The sequence below is a fragment of the Carassius carassius genome, chromosome 28 (assembly GCF_963082965.1).
Source record: "Carassius carassius chromosome 28, fCarCar2.1, whole genome shotgun sequence".
NCBI lineage: Eukaryota > Metazoa > Chordata > Actinopteri > Cypriniformes > Cyprinidae > Carassius > Carassius carassius.
In genome coordinates, this window is record NC_081782.1 from 2567366 (window position 1) to 2582107 (window position 14742).

General features: G+C 32.4%; 1 protein-coding gene across 1 annotated transcript in view; it reads right to left on the reverse strand.

Moving 5' to 3' along the window:
* Nucleotides 1–14705, reverse strand: part of cwf19l2 (CWF19 like cell cycle control factor 2) — a 27973-nt gene extending 13268 nt beyond the window's left edge. The window contains exons 1-11 of the mRNA XM_059513848.1: nucleotides 14560–14705; nucleotides 12649–12759; nucleotides 12111–12236; nucleotides 11411–11521; nucleotides 10466–10585; nucleotides 9738–9831; nucleotides 8388–8497; nucleotides 6534–7091; nucleotides 5319–5420; nucleotides 4977–5192; nucleotides 4711–4848 (exon numbers count right to left, since the gene is read on the reverse strand). Coding sequence (XP_059369831.1) covers nucleotides 4711–4848; nucleotides 4977–5192; nucleotides 5319–5420; nucleotides 6534–7091; nucleotides 8388–8497; nucleotides 9738–9831; nucleotides 10466–10585; nucleotides 11411–11521; nucleotides 12111–12236; nucleotides 12649–12759; nucleotides 14560–14652 — 1779 coding nt within the window. The 5' untranslated portion in view covers nucleotides 14653–14705. The remainder of the gene's footprint in view (nucleotides 1–4710; nucleotides 4849–4976; nucleotides 5193–5318; nucleotides 5421–6533; nucleotides 7092–8387; nucleotides 8498–9737; nucleotides 9832–10465; nucleotides 10586–11410; nucleotides 11522–12110; nucleotides 12237–12648; nucleotides 12760–14559) is intronic.
* Nucleotides 14706–14742: the final 37 nt, after the last annotated feature.

The following is a 14742-nucleotide window of genomic DNA, read 5'->3' on the forward strand; positions in this document are numbered from 1 at the left end:
ATTACAACTAAAAACAGGTTTCACTCGACTTTAAACCTTAAACTAGGAAGTCAAACCACTAAAACACTATTTAATAAAACATAAATAACCTTATAAAATAAATGTAATTAAAGATTAAATATTTTATCTATTTACTTGCATGTCATGTGGCCATGAAAATACATGAAAGATCTGAATTTTGGAAGCTTCACATACTATGATTTAAGATGCCCTAATTATTATCTCGTATCCTATATAGGAATGATAATAGCCAGATTAGGAAGAAACCATGCACTTCTGCGAGAGAAACAGAGGTCAGGTGATCTGATTGGGCGGCAGGTGGTCATGTGATCTGACTGAGGGTTTTAGGTGCGGATTCACTGCTGATTGCAGGCTGCGGGTCATTATCTGAAGCAGAGTCCAGAAAGCAGTAGCAGATGCGACCGGGCCACAGAGATTACACTAACAGAGCATGTGTGTTTCTCTACAACACACACGAGAGAGCTTTAACAAGCAGACAAAGAGGCAATGTATCCGTAGCAACGGGTGATCTGTGTGGGAGGCGTGTCTGTTCACACTGTCATGTTTGATTGACAGATGGAGGGGAGCCAGGGTGACAGTGAGGGTGTTGGAGAGTCTGTCTGCACTTTCATTTCTAAGTTTATTCTCTGCTTTTATGCTTTCTGACTCCAGCTAATGCAAATAAAATCCTAGACAGAGCTGAGATTTCAAGGATAGCTTGTGTGCAGGTCTGTGGTTTATCTGACAGCTGTCTGGATTACATATACCAATCTAACAACTAGATCTGCATTTTCGGTTTCATTTAAATGCAGGTTTTGTCACATCTGGGTTATAGAAGACTTTTTAAGAATCAACACATAACACATGACTGTGTTTGCACAGTAAAAGTGGCTATTAAGCGGTTAAATAGATGCCAAGAATAATAAAATCAGTTTGCAATAAAATAAAAATTCACTAGTCAAAATGACATTTTACCAATCAAGATATTAACATAACATCATTGTGGCTGGGTTTACATTCTATTTATGTCAAATAAAAATGTAAATGTAAATGAATTTATAAAATAAATATAATAATAAATCAACAAAGTTGCAAATATTACAATAAAAAATATTGCATTGTATTACTGTGAACCAAATGAGATTTTCATATTTGAATTAGACATTTAAGTTGATTTCATATTTTGATTTAAAATCAAATAAATAAAAATCAAATAAATTAAAGAATCAAAAGAAGATTTTATTAAATGTATTTTTTGAAATTATAAAAATCACATTAATGAAATAATTCAAATGAAATTAATGAATGCATTAAATAAATTAATAATTAAAATCAAATGATTATTTAATACATTAAATAAATAATAAAAATAAGGTAAAATTTACAATAAGCTTTGATTTGTTAGCTTGTTAACAAAGTTAACAAAATTTATATCATTGGTTAATTTGGACTAACAATCAAAAATTCTCGAAAGCATTTATTAATTTAAGTTAGTGTTTCTTTTTTACTTTTATTAGTATATTTTAAAAATTCTGTGACAAAAGTCACATCTGTTTGTATTATGTAATGGAGCTGAATTAACAATGAACATCTGTATTTTTATTAATTAACATTAAAAAGACGAATAAATACTGTAACATGTATAGCCCATTGTTAGTAACTTTTATTTAATGCAATAATTAGCAATAACTAATGGAACCTTATTATAAAGAGTTACTACCGGTATATACAGTACAGACCAAAAGTTTGGAAACATTACTATTTTTAATGTTTTTGAAAGAAGTTTCTTCTGCTCATCGAGCCTACATTTATTTGATCAAAAATACAGAAATAAATGTAATATTGTGATATATTATTAAAATTTAAAATAATTGTTTTTAAATTTATTATACTTTAAAATATCATTTATTTCTGGGATGCAAAGCTGAATTTTTAGGATCATTATCACATGATCCTTTAGAAATCATTCTAATATGATGATTCATTATCAAAGTTGGAAACAGTTCTGCTGCTTAATATTTTTTCAGAACATGTGATACTTTTTTAGGATACTTTGATGAATAAAAAAAAAAAAAAAGAAGAAGCTATGTTTTTAAAATATAAATATTTTGTAATAACAATATACACTACTGGTCAGTTATTTGGGGTCAGTAATTTTTTTTCTTTCTTTTTTTTTATAAAATCAATACTTTTATTCAGCAAGGATGTGTTAAATTGATAAAAAGTGATAGTAAAGAAAATATATTAATAGAATATATATTATTAGAATTTTATTTTTATTTTTAATAAATGCAGTTCTTTTTAACCTTTTATTGATCAAATATATGAGACAGCAGAACTGTTTCCAACACTCATAATAAATCAGAATATTAGAATGATTTCTAAATGATCATGTGATCGACTGATGTTACATGTGACACTGAAGGCTGGAGGAATGATGCTGAAAATTCAGCTTTGCATCACAGAAATAAATTATTTTTTAAAGTATATTCAAATAGAAAACTATTATTTTAAGTTGTAATAATATATCACAATATTATTTTTTTTCTGTATTTTTGATCAAATAAATGCAGACTTGATGAACAGAAGAAACTTCTATCAAAAACATTAAAAATAGTAATGTTTCCAAACTTTTGGTCTGTACTATATATATATATATATATATATATATGTATAGTAAAATGACAAATCAGGAAAGACAACAACAAAGTTGCAAAAAACATACCATCATGAAAAATGTAATTATGCAAATAAACCCAAGTGAGAAAATCAACTGCATATTTAGCATGCAAATATTACAATAGCATGATTGCTGTTTGGTGAGATTTCAAATTGTGTAAAATCTATTAATGCATGACCATGAGAAAGGCACAAACTTTAGTCTAAAATGTTATAAAACAAAGATGATAATGAGGAAAAAGACACCAAGCATATTTCAGTATGCAAACAATTTTTACATTCTATTTATTTCAAATCAAAATTAAAATGTAAATGAAAGAATCAAATTAATAAATAAATAAGAAATCAACGAAGTTGCAAATATTACAATAACAAATAATACATTGTATTACAGTGAACCAAAGGAGATTTTCATATTTGAATTATACATTTAAACTGGATTTCACATTTGAATTTAAAATAATAAAATAAATTAAACAATCAGATGGATTTATTATTTTTAATTAAAATTAATAAAATAATTAAAAATCAAATGAATTAATTAAATTAATTAATAATTCAAATCAAATTAATTATTTAATTCATTAGATAAATAATTAATAAAAAGATAAGGTAAAAAACACCAAGCATATTTCAGTATGCATGCAATTTTAAGGGAGCAAAGTAAACCAGTTGTTTATTTATTGGGCAAAATAATTTGCTGTCAGTTAGATTTTAAACCGCGAACATTCTACAAATGTGACGTCAACATTCTAAAAATTCTCTACAAAAGTTTGAACGGAGTGGAACGTTCCGTAGTTCAGCTGAAACTAATGCAATACGACGCAGCCTTACACGCATTGCAATTACACAAACACAAACACACACAACACCAGACACGGCTACTGGTGAAACTGGTGACATAAATATATTAATAACACTTAGCTGCTATGCCATGGTAACTTGGCAGAGAGAGAGAGAGACGTTAAAATGTGCAAATGTTTGTCACTTTTATATTTTTGTTCTCCATGGTAACCGTGACGTCTTAGTTTATTATAAGAGATTTTAGTAGCCCTGCCCAGGTTTAAAATCAGAGAAATACCAACTCACACGAGAGCCAGAGAGAAGAGGACAGACTGAGAGATTGATCACACCGCCACCATCTGCTGAACATAGACCAGCTCAGACACGTCTGCATTCACAAACTCAGGCCTGATTTATTAAAGTGGACAAATATTTCAATACGTCACACATGTGCTCTAATGTCTTCAGGCTAAAAATAGCAATTACATTGATGCCCATTTGCATAAAGCTAAAAAATAGACAAATTTATTGCAAAGCAACAGCACTCTCATTGAAAATCACGCAGTCAGTGTTATTTTAGTAACACATTTAATTTGAATATTAATTTAGTCATTTTGTTCTGTAATGTAATCTCTATTTAGTTTTTTTTTTTAGTTGTAGTTTTAGTTATTTTAACATAAAATTAAGCAAAAAAAAGTTTAAGCTTTTATTATGTTATATTTTATTTCAGTTTATGTTTATACTATTTCAATCAGTGTTATTTAGTATCATTTAGATATTATTATTATAGTTTGTATTAATATTTTGAATCAGTTTTTATATTCCATTTTCTATTTTTCCTATACGTTTTTGTTTGTTTTAAATAATTCTATCTAGTTTTTATTAATTTATTAATATTTCAGTTTTACTTATGTCAGTACATCAAATTCAATTAAACTAAAATGAGAAATGTTACATTGGAAACTTACTGAAATAAAGCGTTTTCATATTTAATTTCAGTTAAAGTTTATTTTATGTAAAGAAATATTTTATTTTATTTTTTCAAAAAATTGAATTCAAGTAATGAAGTTTTTAATAGTTTTAGTAAACAGTAATAACCCAACCCTGAATCTGTTTTTTTTTTATGCATATTAAATCTTTGTGAACTCTTTAGAAACACAGACTGTTTTCTGCTGACTGGCTGGACTCCACAGAGTCATCAATCAGTGTTTGGTGTGTTAAGAGTCTGTAAAGGACACTGAGGCTCACCTTGGCTGCCATGCGTGAATAAAGAGCGTTCTGATCTTCAGCAGAGCTCATCTTCTCCCGTCTGACCATCTCTCTTAGATCCATACCATCGTCATCATCAAAATAGCGCACACGCTCACCATCCTGGTGCGTCTCGATCTAAAAATCACAGAAGAGGAGAAAACGTGACCTCATTTTAGTTAATATTAATATTATTTCAAGCAATATTGTTTTTATGGTTTTAGTTCTAGTTAACTATAATATCATTTCAGAGCAGTGTGTCTCACCGCTTTCTGCTTCCTCCGTCCTCCTCTAGGCTCCTGCGGTTGGGACGGGGCTTTGACCGGCCAGGCTCGTCCTGAAGGGTCAGTCCTGAACAGCACCATGTCCTTTTCTGAGTCTGTTGGTGCAGACACCGGCTTGTTCTGGGCTTTTCTTTGAGCTCGGTTCTCTTTGGCTCGACGGGCCGCTTGCATCTGAGCCTTCAGTTTTTCCACCAACGGCTGTGATTATTCACACACAATCAAAACATACCATCAGTATCTGAGTCTACTTCTAGCACATGAAGACTGTGAGATTCCTACTAAACAATCATGTTTAGATCACACGGAGTGTTTTAATGAGCTCACCGTGTTTCCCATGAGTTCTGCCTTGACGAGTTTGGCTCCCAGTTTATTCATCTCTTCATCCGTCAGGATCACCTCTTCCTCTTCCTCCTCCTCTTCCTCGCTCTCTGAACTGGTCGAATGACAAAACCAAATCAGTTTTAGCATAAGTAACGTTCACAAAAGTATAAAATAATGTCAAAAACTTGTATAGAAAAAATTATTTCCCTCACTTGATGACATTTCCAATGAATAATTTGTGATTACTGGATACACATTTTTTTTAGGTTTTTGTTTTTATATTTACAATGAAATATTTTATACATTTTAAATGTTATTATGTGACCCTGGACCACAAAACTAGAGATTAATACATCATCTCAAAGTTAATAAATAAGCTTTCCATTGATGTCTGGTTTGTTTGGAAGACAATATTTGGCCGAGATACAACTATTTGAAAATCTAGAATCTGAGGGAGCAAAAAAATCTAAATACTGAAAAAATCATCTTTAGAGTTGTCTAAATGAATTATTAGCAATGCATATTACTAATCAAAAATTAAGTTTTAACATATTTACTGTAGGAAATTTACAAAATATCTTCATGGAACATGATCTTTACTTAATATCCTAATGATTTTGGGCATAAAAGAAAAATCTATAATTTTGACACATACAATGTTTTTTTGGCTATTGCTACAAATATACTCCAGAGACTTCAGACTGCTTTTGTGTCTACAGGCACACATATTTATCTGCAAAATAAATATATTATTTTGTAATTACATATATGTACATTTACACACACCCACACACACACACACACACACACATGCATGCATACACAAATACATACATATATATTATATATATAGACACACACACACACACACATTAGACATAAATATACACCATATATTACAAAATATTATAATAATATTGTATTCAAATAATATAATTAATTTTAATTAATAATAATTATAGTTTAGTGTAGATAAATAAATATTCATTATAAAATGTATAAATGTGAAATCCTGGTTCTTCAAAGAAAAAACAGCAGTTAAGGGGGTGAATTAAAGCAAGAAATATCAGGGAAATATCCAATTTTTTTAGTTTTTTTGTCTTATTTTAAACAAGTGAAATGTTGAAAAACTGTCTTCTAATGTGGGTGAAAAGGTCAGAATGACATATAGTGAAATCTCTTCTAAAACCACATGATCCTTTATTCTGACCTGCTCACTGTTGTTGTAGTTGTTGTAGTTTTGCTCTCTTCCAGCAGGGCGGCGCTCTTCTCTGTGTGTTTCGATGGGATCGGCGTCTCCTTTGGATCCTGCACAGCGCTGCTCTTCCTCCAGGCATGCACAACACCGTCATCATCATCAACAGGTTTCCGGAATCCTGCACTCTGATTGGACGTAGAGCCTTTCGGCCCCGCCTTCCTGAACCCCGCCCCTCCACTCACACCCTCAACAGGTTCCGAGGGTTTGAGGAACTTGAGTCTGGACAGAGAGGAAGTGTTGTGTCTGTGGGAATGCCGATCCTCGTCTGGATCCGGCCGGGATCTCGGAGGGTGTTCGTCATGGCCTCGAGATCCTCTCTCATAGTCTCGCTCTCTTTCTCTCTCAGCGTGTGGAGATCTGTCTCTCCGTCTGTCCTCTCGGTCTCCTCTCCTCCATCTCTCCCTCCCTTCTTCTCTGTCGTCTCTCCTCCATCTCTCTCGGTCTCCTCTCCTCTCATCCCTCTCTCCGTACGCTGCCTCTTCTGCTTCTCGCAGTTTCTTCTGGAACTCTTCCATCGACTGCAGTGGGAACAGAGAACCATCAGAACACATCATTAAAGCCTGTTTCCACTTGAATCAGAATTAATTCACTACAGTTTACACTCATTTTAAAAAAAAGTCAGGTTCCAGAGGTATTAACTGATGGTATACGAATCTGATAGTCATCATTCAGCGTACATTTAAAAAATAATATATTTTTAAATTTTTTTTTATAAAAGCATATTTACAAGCTGTACCACCCATGAGTCCTGAAGATTAAAACACACACACACATACATATATACATATATATATATATATATATATATATATATATATATATATATATAAAATATTAATTAATTAATTATTAACAATAACTAATACATAATAATAAGTATATATTATAATCAGTTATTATATATGGTATTTAAAACAATTGTTTTCCTCTCTCTCTCTCTCTCTCTTTCTATATATATATATATATATATATATATATATATATATATATATATATATATATATTTATAAAAGTACAATATTGCATTACATATCAATGACATTTGTATTTTATTCATTTACAATTATATACTAATATATGTTATAACATTATATTAAAATATATTTAATAATACACTATTGAAATATATTATTTTGCAACAAATGTAAATATTTGTGCAATTATTTTGAAATAAATGTCAAATATATTAATTTATATATGAATATACAACATATTGCAATATATTAAAATAATAAATTCAGATATTATTTTGCAATAAATGTAATATGTATTGTATTTTATATGTACAATCAATAACTATGAATCATTCATTTCATATTATGATACTTTTTTTTTTTTTTTACTTTAAGACAAAATTTGTAATGTTTGATTCAAAAGTCTGATGTATTTCAGAGCGTATCTGTAGGAAGACAGTGAAGAGCAAAACATTTTTCTACAAAATGCACTGTTGCACAATCTGAAGCTCCGCAAAGTAAGATTTTCTATTTTAGATGAGTTACGATCTTGCTGTCTAAACCGAATATCACTAAAGAGTAAAACTGGACAGTGTGAAATAGTACAATATCATCATCATTACGTTGCATCACATGTCCTTGTTGGTTGCACAACAGCAATGATTTGATCAGTTTCATGAACAAATGACTATTATAAGCTAGTTCTTTAAATATGAATCAAATTAAGAAACACTGCCATGCACAAACTGAGAACTATCACAGAAGGGAAGCAACTTTACAGTGTGTTGAAGTACAGAGAGATGCTAGTGTTTACCGCTTCTGTGTGTGTGTGTGTGTGTGTGTGTGTGTGTGTGTGTTCACCCCGTATCTCTCCGCCACCACGCTCTCCAGACTGCGCTGTTCTCTGTCAGCCTGCTCTTTCATCCTCTGATATGACTTCCTGAGCCAGCTCACCCCTCCATCATTCACCACTCCAGCGGAGACAGAGAGAAATCAGTGTAAAACATCTGTTAAATAATCACTTCCCGCTCGGCCTGAACAGAGCTCAGATAAGAGCTGCGCTGTCAGCTTAACCTCAATGCCAAACGTCATGTGACAAGTGAAACACTATATTTAAATGACAAAGAAAATGCATTGAATGAATCATGAAAAATAAAAAACTCACTCTACAAGAACATTGGTTACAAAATTTATAGTTCCACATAGTCCAACTTATGCATAACGTCTGCAGCTCATTTTGTCACAAACAGCCAATTTAGCTTAAAAAAACCAATGTGTAAATGCTAATTTGTCTTGTTTTTTACATTTAGGGTGAAACACATGAAATTTTACACAACTCTGAACAGAGAACACAGACTGTGAAGATGTTTTTTATGGCCCATGTTAATTTGATCTGACATTACAGATACCTGAATACATTCTTAACATTCTGCACATGAAATATAAATCAACAGGAGACAAAAATTGTTGTTTATCGCAACAAATGTCTGTGAAAGATGCTCACAAATGCAGTTTTTGCACAGGTAAAAAGCATTGTGAAAAGCTAGAACACTGTGAAATCTGATATTATTATTATATTATTACAAATACTAAATAGTATATAATATATAGGAAAATTGATAATTTTACAGAATATAATTTAAACTTCTTAAAGAAATAATAATAATCTGCAATATGAAACACATATATTAATAAGTGTTCCCATTTCATTTTATTTTTTCATAAGCTTCATGTTTTCGGTTTGAATTTTTCTGGCTTCTGTTTCTAATTTATTTATTTATTTATTTTATCCACTTTCCTAACTCAGCATCAAGGATATTTCATGGCGATCGCAGAATAAATTGCACAAGGTATACAATTAACAAAAAGTCATTCTGTTTCAGAAGGTTTAAGTAAATTTGAATAATCTAAAATGATGTATAATCAATTGACTTCATACTAAAAAAAGAGGTGAAGAATAGTAACAAAAAAAATGGAAAGGACAATGTTGAACTGCTTTACACTGTTTACATTTATGTAAACAATTTCCGCTCAGAAATTGCTAGTAAATAACTACAAGAGTGACAAGTAACAATGAAGCAGGGAGACCAAGAAAGTAGTTTTGTGTAAAATGCACTCCAATAATCTTAGAAAAATCTTTTTTTTCTCAGTGTTTAGGAACTATATTTTTTCGGAGTCTTCTGGATCATCACACTTGGTTTCGGCGTTTACCTTTTTTAACTGCAGTACTGGAGGTGTCCTCCGGGGGCAGACCCCTTCCTCCGTCCTTCCAGTAAGGGTTCAACTCTAACCTGTGAAGACCGGCCTGAGAGAAAGAGAGAGACACATACATGATAAACACAAAAACCCACTACAAATGTGCTTATTTTAATACTTGGTTGCATGGTCTGAACCCAAGTTTAATAGCTGTTTGCATCAAGATAATATATATTAAATAAAGAATATTAAATTATGACACACTTGTACTGAACTACACAAATTGCTGTAGATGCTTTGCAAAAGAAAACACTTAAAAGAGCAATTTCTGCAGAGATGCACAGCATTGAGAAACGCATTACGCTAAAACAGGCCAGTTGTCTGTTAATAATAAAAGTTCAGTTTCACAAACTCTTTGCTTGTGTATTTTAATGCTATACCAGCATTCAAGGCCAAAAACATGTTAAAACAGGATAAAAAATATTTGTTAAAACCAAAACTATTTGCATTTGACTGCATTTGTTATTAGGATCAATTATGAAAAATCTTCATGTGTAATAGATTTTATAGACATCTTTGAAAGCAGCATGCTCATTAGGAAATAATAGACCTTTTTTTTTTTTATCAGGAGATTTTTTTTAAGATGCCCGACTTTGTCGTTAAACTGGCTTGAACAGACTGAACAGTTAAACAGACTGCTTTAACACTTATTACAAATGCACTGACGTCTTCGTGGACCTCACCTGTTCAATAGACTCTGCTTTCTGTCTCTCCGCCTCTTTCTCTGCTTCTTTTTGTGCTCGTCTCTCTGCCTGAGAGGTCGTCTTCATCGCCAGGAAGTCAAAGGTCATCCATTCGTCTCTCTAAGAATAGTCAAATAGACAGAGGTTACAAAAAAACAAAATATTCTTAATCATACTGGAAAATCTGGTCATAAATGAGAGGCATCGCTGGCAAAAAAAAAATCCTATTCTATTTTGACCCCACAAGCTATTTTATTGCTGCTAAAAATAACTACTCTAAAGGACAGAAGAGCATTTGTGTGCATCTCGGTCCATTCGTGCAAAGTTGAACCTTTCGTATCTTTGTCACATTGCTAGAAACACACACATGGCTTCAGATTGACTTCTGCTGGCTCTGAAAACAGATGTCAGTGTGAACGCCCTCACGGTTCAGAGAGAGCTCTTCAATTCAACTAATAACAGTATTGAAGTTTCCTCAAGTGGCTTTACTGTGTAGGACAACAATCACCTACTTTGACGCACACACACACACAGTCCTATAAGTATAACTCGCATCAGTCCAAAAATACGTCATGATGAGGAAAAAAACATATATAAGTCGCATTTATTTACAACCAAGATCCAAGAGAAAACTTTACCGTCTACAGCCGTGAGAGGGCGCTCTATGTTTTCAGTGTAGGCTACAGGAGCACTGAGCAGCATAGAGCGCCATCTAGCGGCTGGAGATGGCAATGTTTTCTCTTGGTTCATTTCTCTTAGTTCATTTCTCTCGGTTCATGTCAAATTAATTTTGATAAATAAGTCGCACATGACTATAAGTCGCAGGACCAGCCAAACTATGAAAAAAAAGTGCGACTTATAGTCTGGAAAATACGGTATCTTATATTGGGGCCCATTTCAGATAACCAACAAAACTCACTCCGCAACAGTAGAGTCGGTTCTTACTTGGTTAGCACTGGCTGAGCTGACAGTGGGCGTGGCTTCATGCTCCGCCTTCCATGCCTTGTCTCCGCCCCCTGACAGAGCCGGGGCCTCCACCCATTCGTCCACAGAGTCCTGAAAAGAAAATATGATTTCATACTAAAACAAATCACAGTTTACTGCAAAAAATTGAATAATGCAACCAGAAATACCTGGAGAATTTAAGTGTGGATTAAAGGAATGGTTCACCCAGTTGCTCTGCAGTGAATGGGTGCCGTCAGAACGAGAGTCCAAACAGCTGATTAAAACATCACAATAATCCACAAGCAATAATCAGTTAACGTCTTGAGAAGACAAAAGCTGGAGGAGGCATTATTATGGGTTTTAGCAAGAAGCGACAGTTTGAAGTTAAAATGTCTTAATGCTGGATTTGTTTCAGCTTTTGTCTTCTCCAGATGTTAACTGATGGACTGGAGTGCTGTGGATTATTGTGATGTTTTTATCAGCTGTTTGGACTCTCATTCTGACGGCACCCATTCACTGCAGAGCATCCATTGATGAGACACTGATGCAATGCTACGTTTCTCCAAATCTGATGACGAAACAAACTCATCTACATCTTGGATGAACTGATGGTGGGTAATATTTCAGCAAATTTTCACTTTTGGGTGAACTATTTCTTAAATGTGATGAAAAGGGCTAAACATAACATCCAGGTACATACTTCAGAGCTGTCACAAGATGCACCTTCCTCATCATTTGTCTCTTTCTTGGCTTTCTTTTTCTTCTCTTTCTTACTCTTTTTGGCTTTCTTCTCTTTTTTCTTTTTCTTGTTTTTCACTGTATGCTCCTGTGTGAAAAAAAAAACCAAAAAAAAAACCAACACAAAATTTGAATCCAGTGTGAAGAGAGACCCAAGACGGGGTACACCACATCTTGTTAAAAATAACATGAACTAGCTTTCATGCATTTTAATTTCTACAGTATGATTTCTGAAGCATCATGTGACACTGAAGACTGGAGTAATGAAGCTGAAAATTCAGCTTTGCATAGGAATAAATTACAATTTACACTATATTCAAATAAACAATAGTTGTTTTAAATCACAATAATATTTCACAATATAACTGTATTTTTTATCAGATAAATGCAGCCTTGGTGAGCAGAAGAGATAAGTCCAATTATGATTCATCTTCAATAAACACATGCACATTTGTTTGGGTTTCTTGTCGTCCTCTGAGTTTGACAGTTTGACCTCTGACCTGGCCTATCTGCTGCAGTCGCAGGTCAACATCCGGAAGCATCCATGTGTCCTCGCCCCTGGCCTTCCTCTCAGCCTTCTTCCGCTCCTCTTTCTCATACTTCTCTTTTGCCTACAGAGAGATACAGAAGCAGGAGAAGTGGGGATTTCTGAAAGCAGATTAAGTATTTCAGGCTGTTTAAATTCTAATATCATATTTGTCTGCTGCATCCGTTTGTGCACTGAGGTGATAAAGGTTTGTCGGGGTTATGTATGACTAAGGTAAATGTGTGCACAGAGAAAACCCAACACAGCTGGCAGAGAGATAACAGACACAGTAAGATCTGGACACATCAGAGATTACAGCTGGAATAGGAAACCACTTGTATTATTTCTGCAGCTTTTTAATTTTCTATTTGTAAACCACCCAGAATGACATTCTATATTTGCTCAAAATGCAACATCATAAGCACGTTTATTTCTGAGATGATTAAACACGCAGAGAAGTGAGTTCATCTAAAATAAAACATACATTTGTTTGAAATTTGTATCACTGTATGCTGTTTCACATCGTATATTTTTTAAATATTCATTATTTAGCATTAATATTCTATTAGAGTATTTATAAAATCTTTACATTAACATTGTTTTATAATTTTATTTTATTTTTCTAGATTTTTGGTGACATTTCATGTAATTTTATTCTTATATTATTTTTTATATTTATCTTTCATTTTATAACAATTGTAATTTTAATATTTTTTTATTTAATTTTAGAAAAATATGTGCTTGTGTCATTTTTAATGTCTTGTAAATGTTTCTATTTAACTTACATTTTATACCATTATTAAATGAACTTTTATTTTTATATTTATAGTAAAAATGTTGTGTTTTTTATGTGCTCATCTTATATATACTTTTTCCATATTTCTATTTAGCTTAAAAAAAATTATGGTGATGCTGATGCATCCTTTACAATGCTTCAATAACAGATCATAGATCATCAACAGAACATATCTGAAGGTCATGGCGCTTTATTAAATCAGATACCATGAGAGTTTACTGTACAGAGGGAGGAAAAAAATTGTTTCACAAATACTGAATGCAAATGTGAATTAATCACAACCATTATCATCCAAATTTGCACACCACCTTGTTCATCATCTATAAGTTTTGTCCTAGGATGAACCTTGTTTTGTGGACTGTTAGTGACACCTGAAGGTAGTATGTGGGTATTATCTGAATATTGAGTGAAATTAATTATGATCAATCCAATCCAATATCCAATTTTAACAACATTGCCTTTAATATGAATACATTTGATCATAACTTTACACTGTTTTTAGAGAATATCAATTCATAATGAAATATTTATCTTGCTGAAAAAAGGGAGCTTGAAAAGTCAGCCTGGCTTTCTTTTTTCAAAATAAATAATTTATTTAAAGAATACATTTTCTTTCCTAACATAAATTACATTTTATATTCTGTACTTTTTTATATACTATTTCATATATAGAAAAAATCTCTCTTAAACAATTTGTATTTTGGACACGTATTTTTCTCGATTTAATGCTGATATAACATCGCATTTTATAACAGGGTATGAAAGATGTTGTAAATTATTTTAATAATACTTTCGCAAGGACAACAATTTTTATATTTCATTAATTACTTTTATAATGAAACATATTTACATCGAAATAAACAACAAATATTGACAAACGACATATAAAGAATCTCAAAACACGCTTAAAGAGACAAAACATTAGAAAATAAAGACATTAATTTAGAATCGAGCTGTAACGTAACGTTATAAGTTACATGAAACGTGAATGTAAACAAAGCTGACAAATACAGCATTCGCTTCTTTTTCTGCTAGGTTTTAAATATTTAATATGACTGAACATTAGTTTAAAGCGTTAATTTGTTTTACCTGTTGTAAAACGAGCTCTCTTTCTTCTCTTTTGGACTCTTTTCTTGATTTAATGCAGTTTGCGCTCTCAAAACTCCCTCCGTACGCTGCCATGATGCTGCCGCAAACGCGCCATAACTGTCGCGAACATCTACCGTAATACGTCTGTCGCAGTGGATGATACTCGCCTGTTTCCCTCCAGGG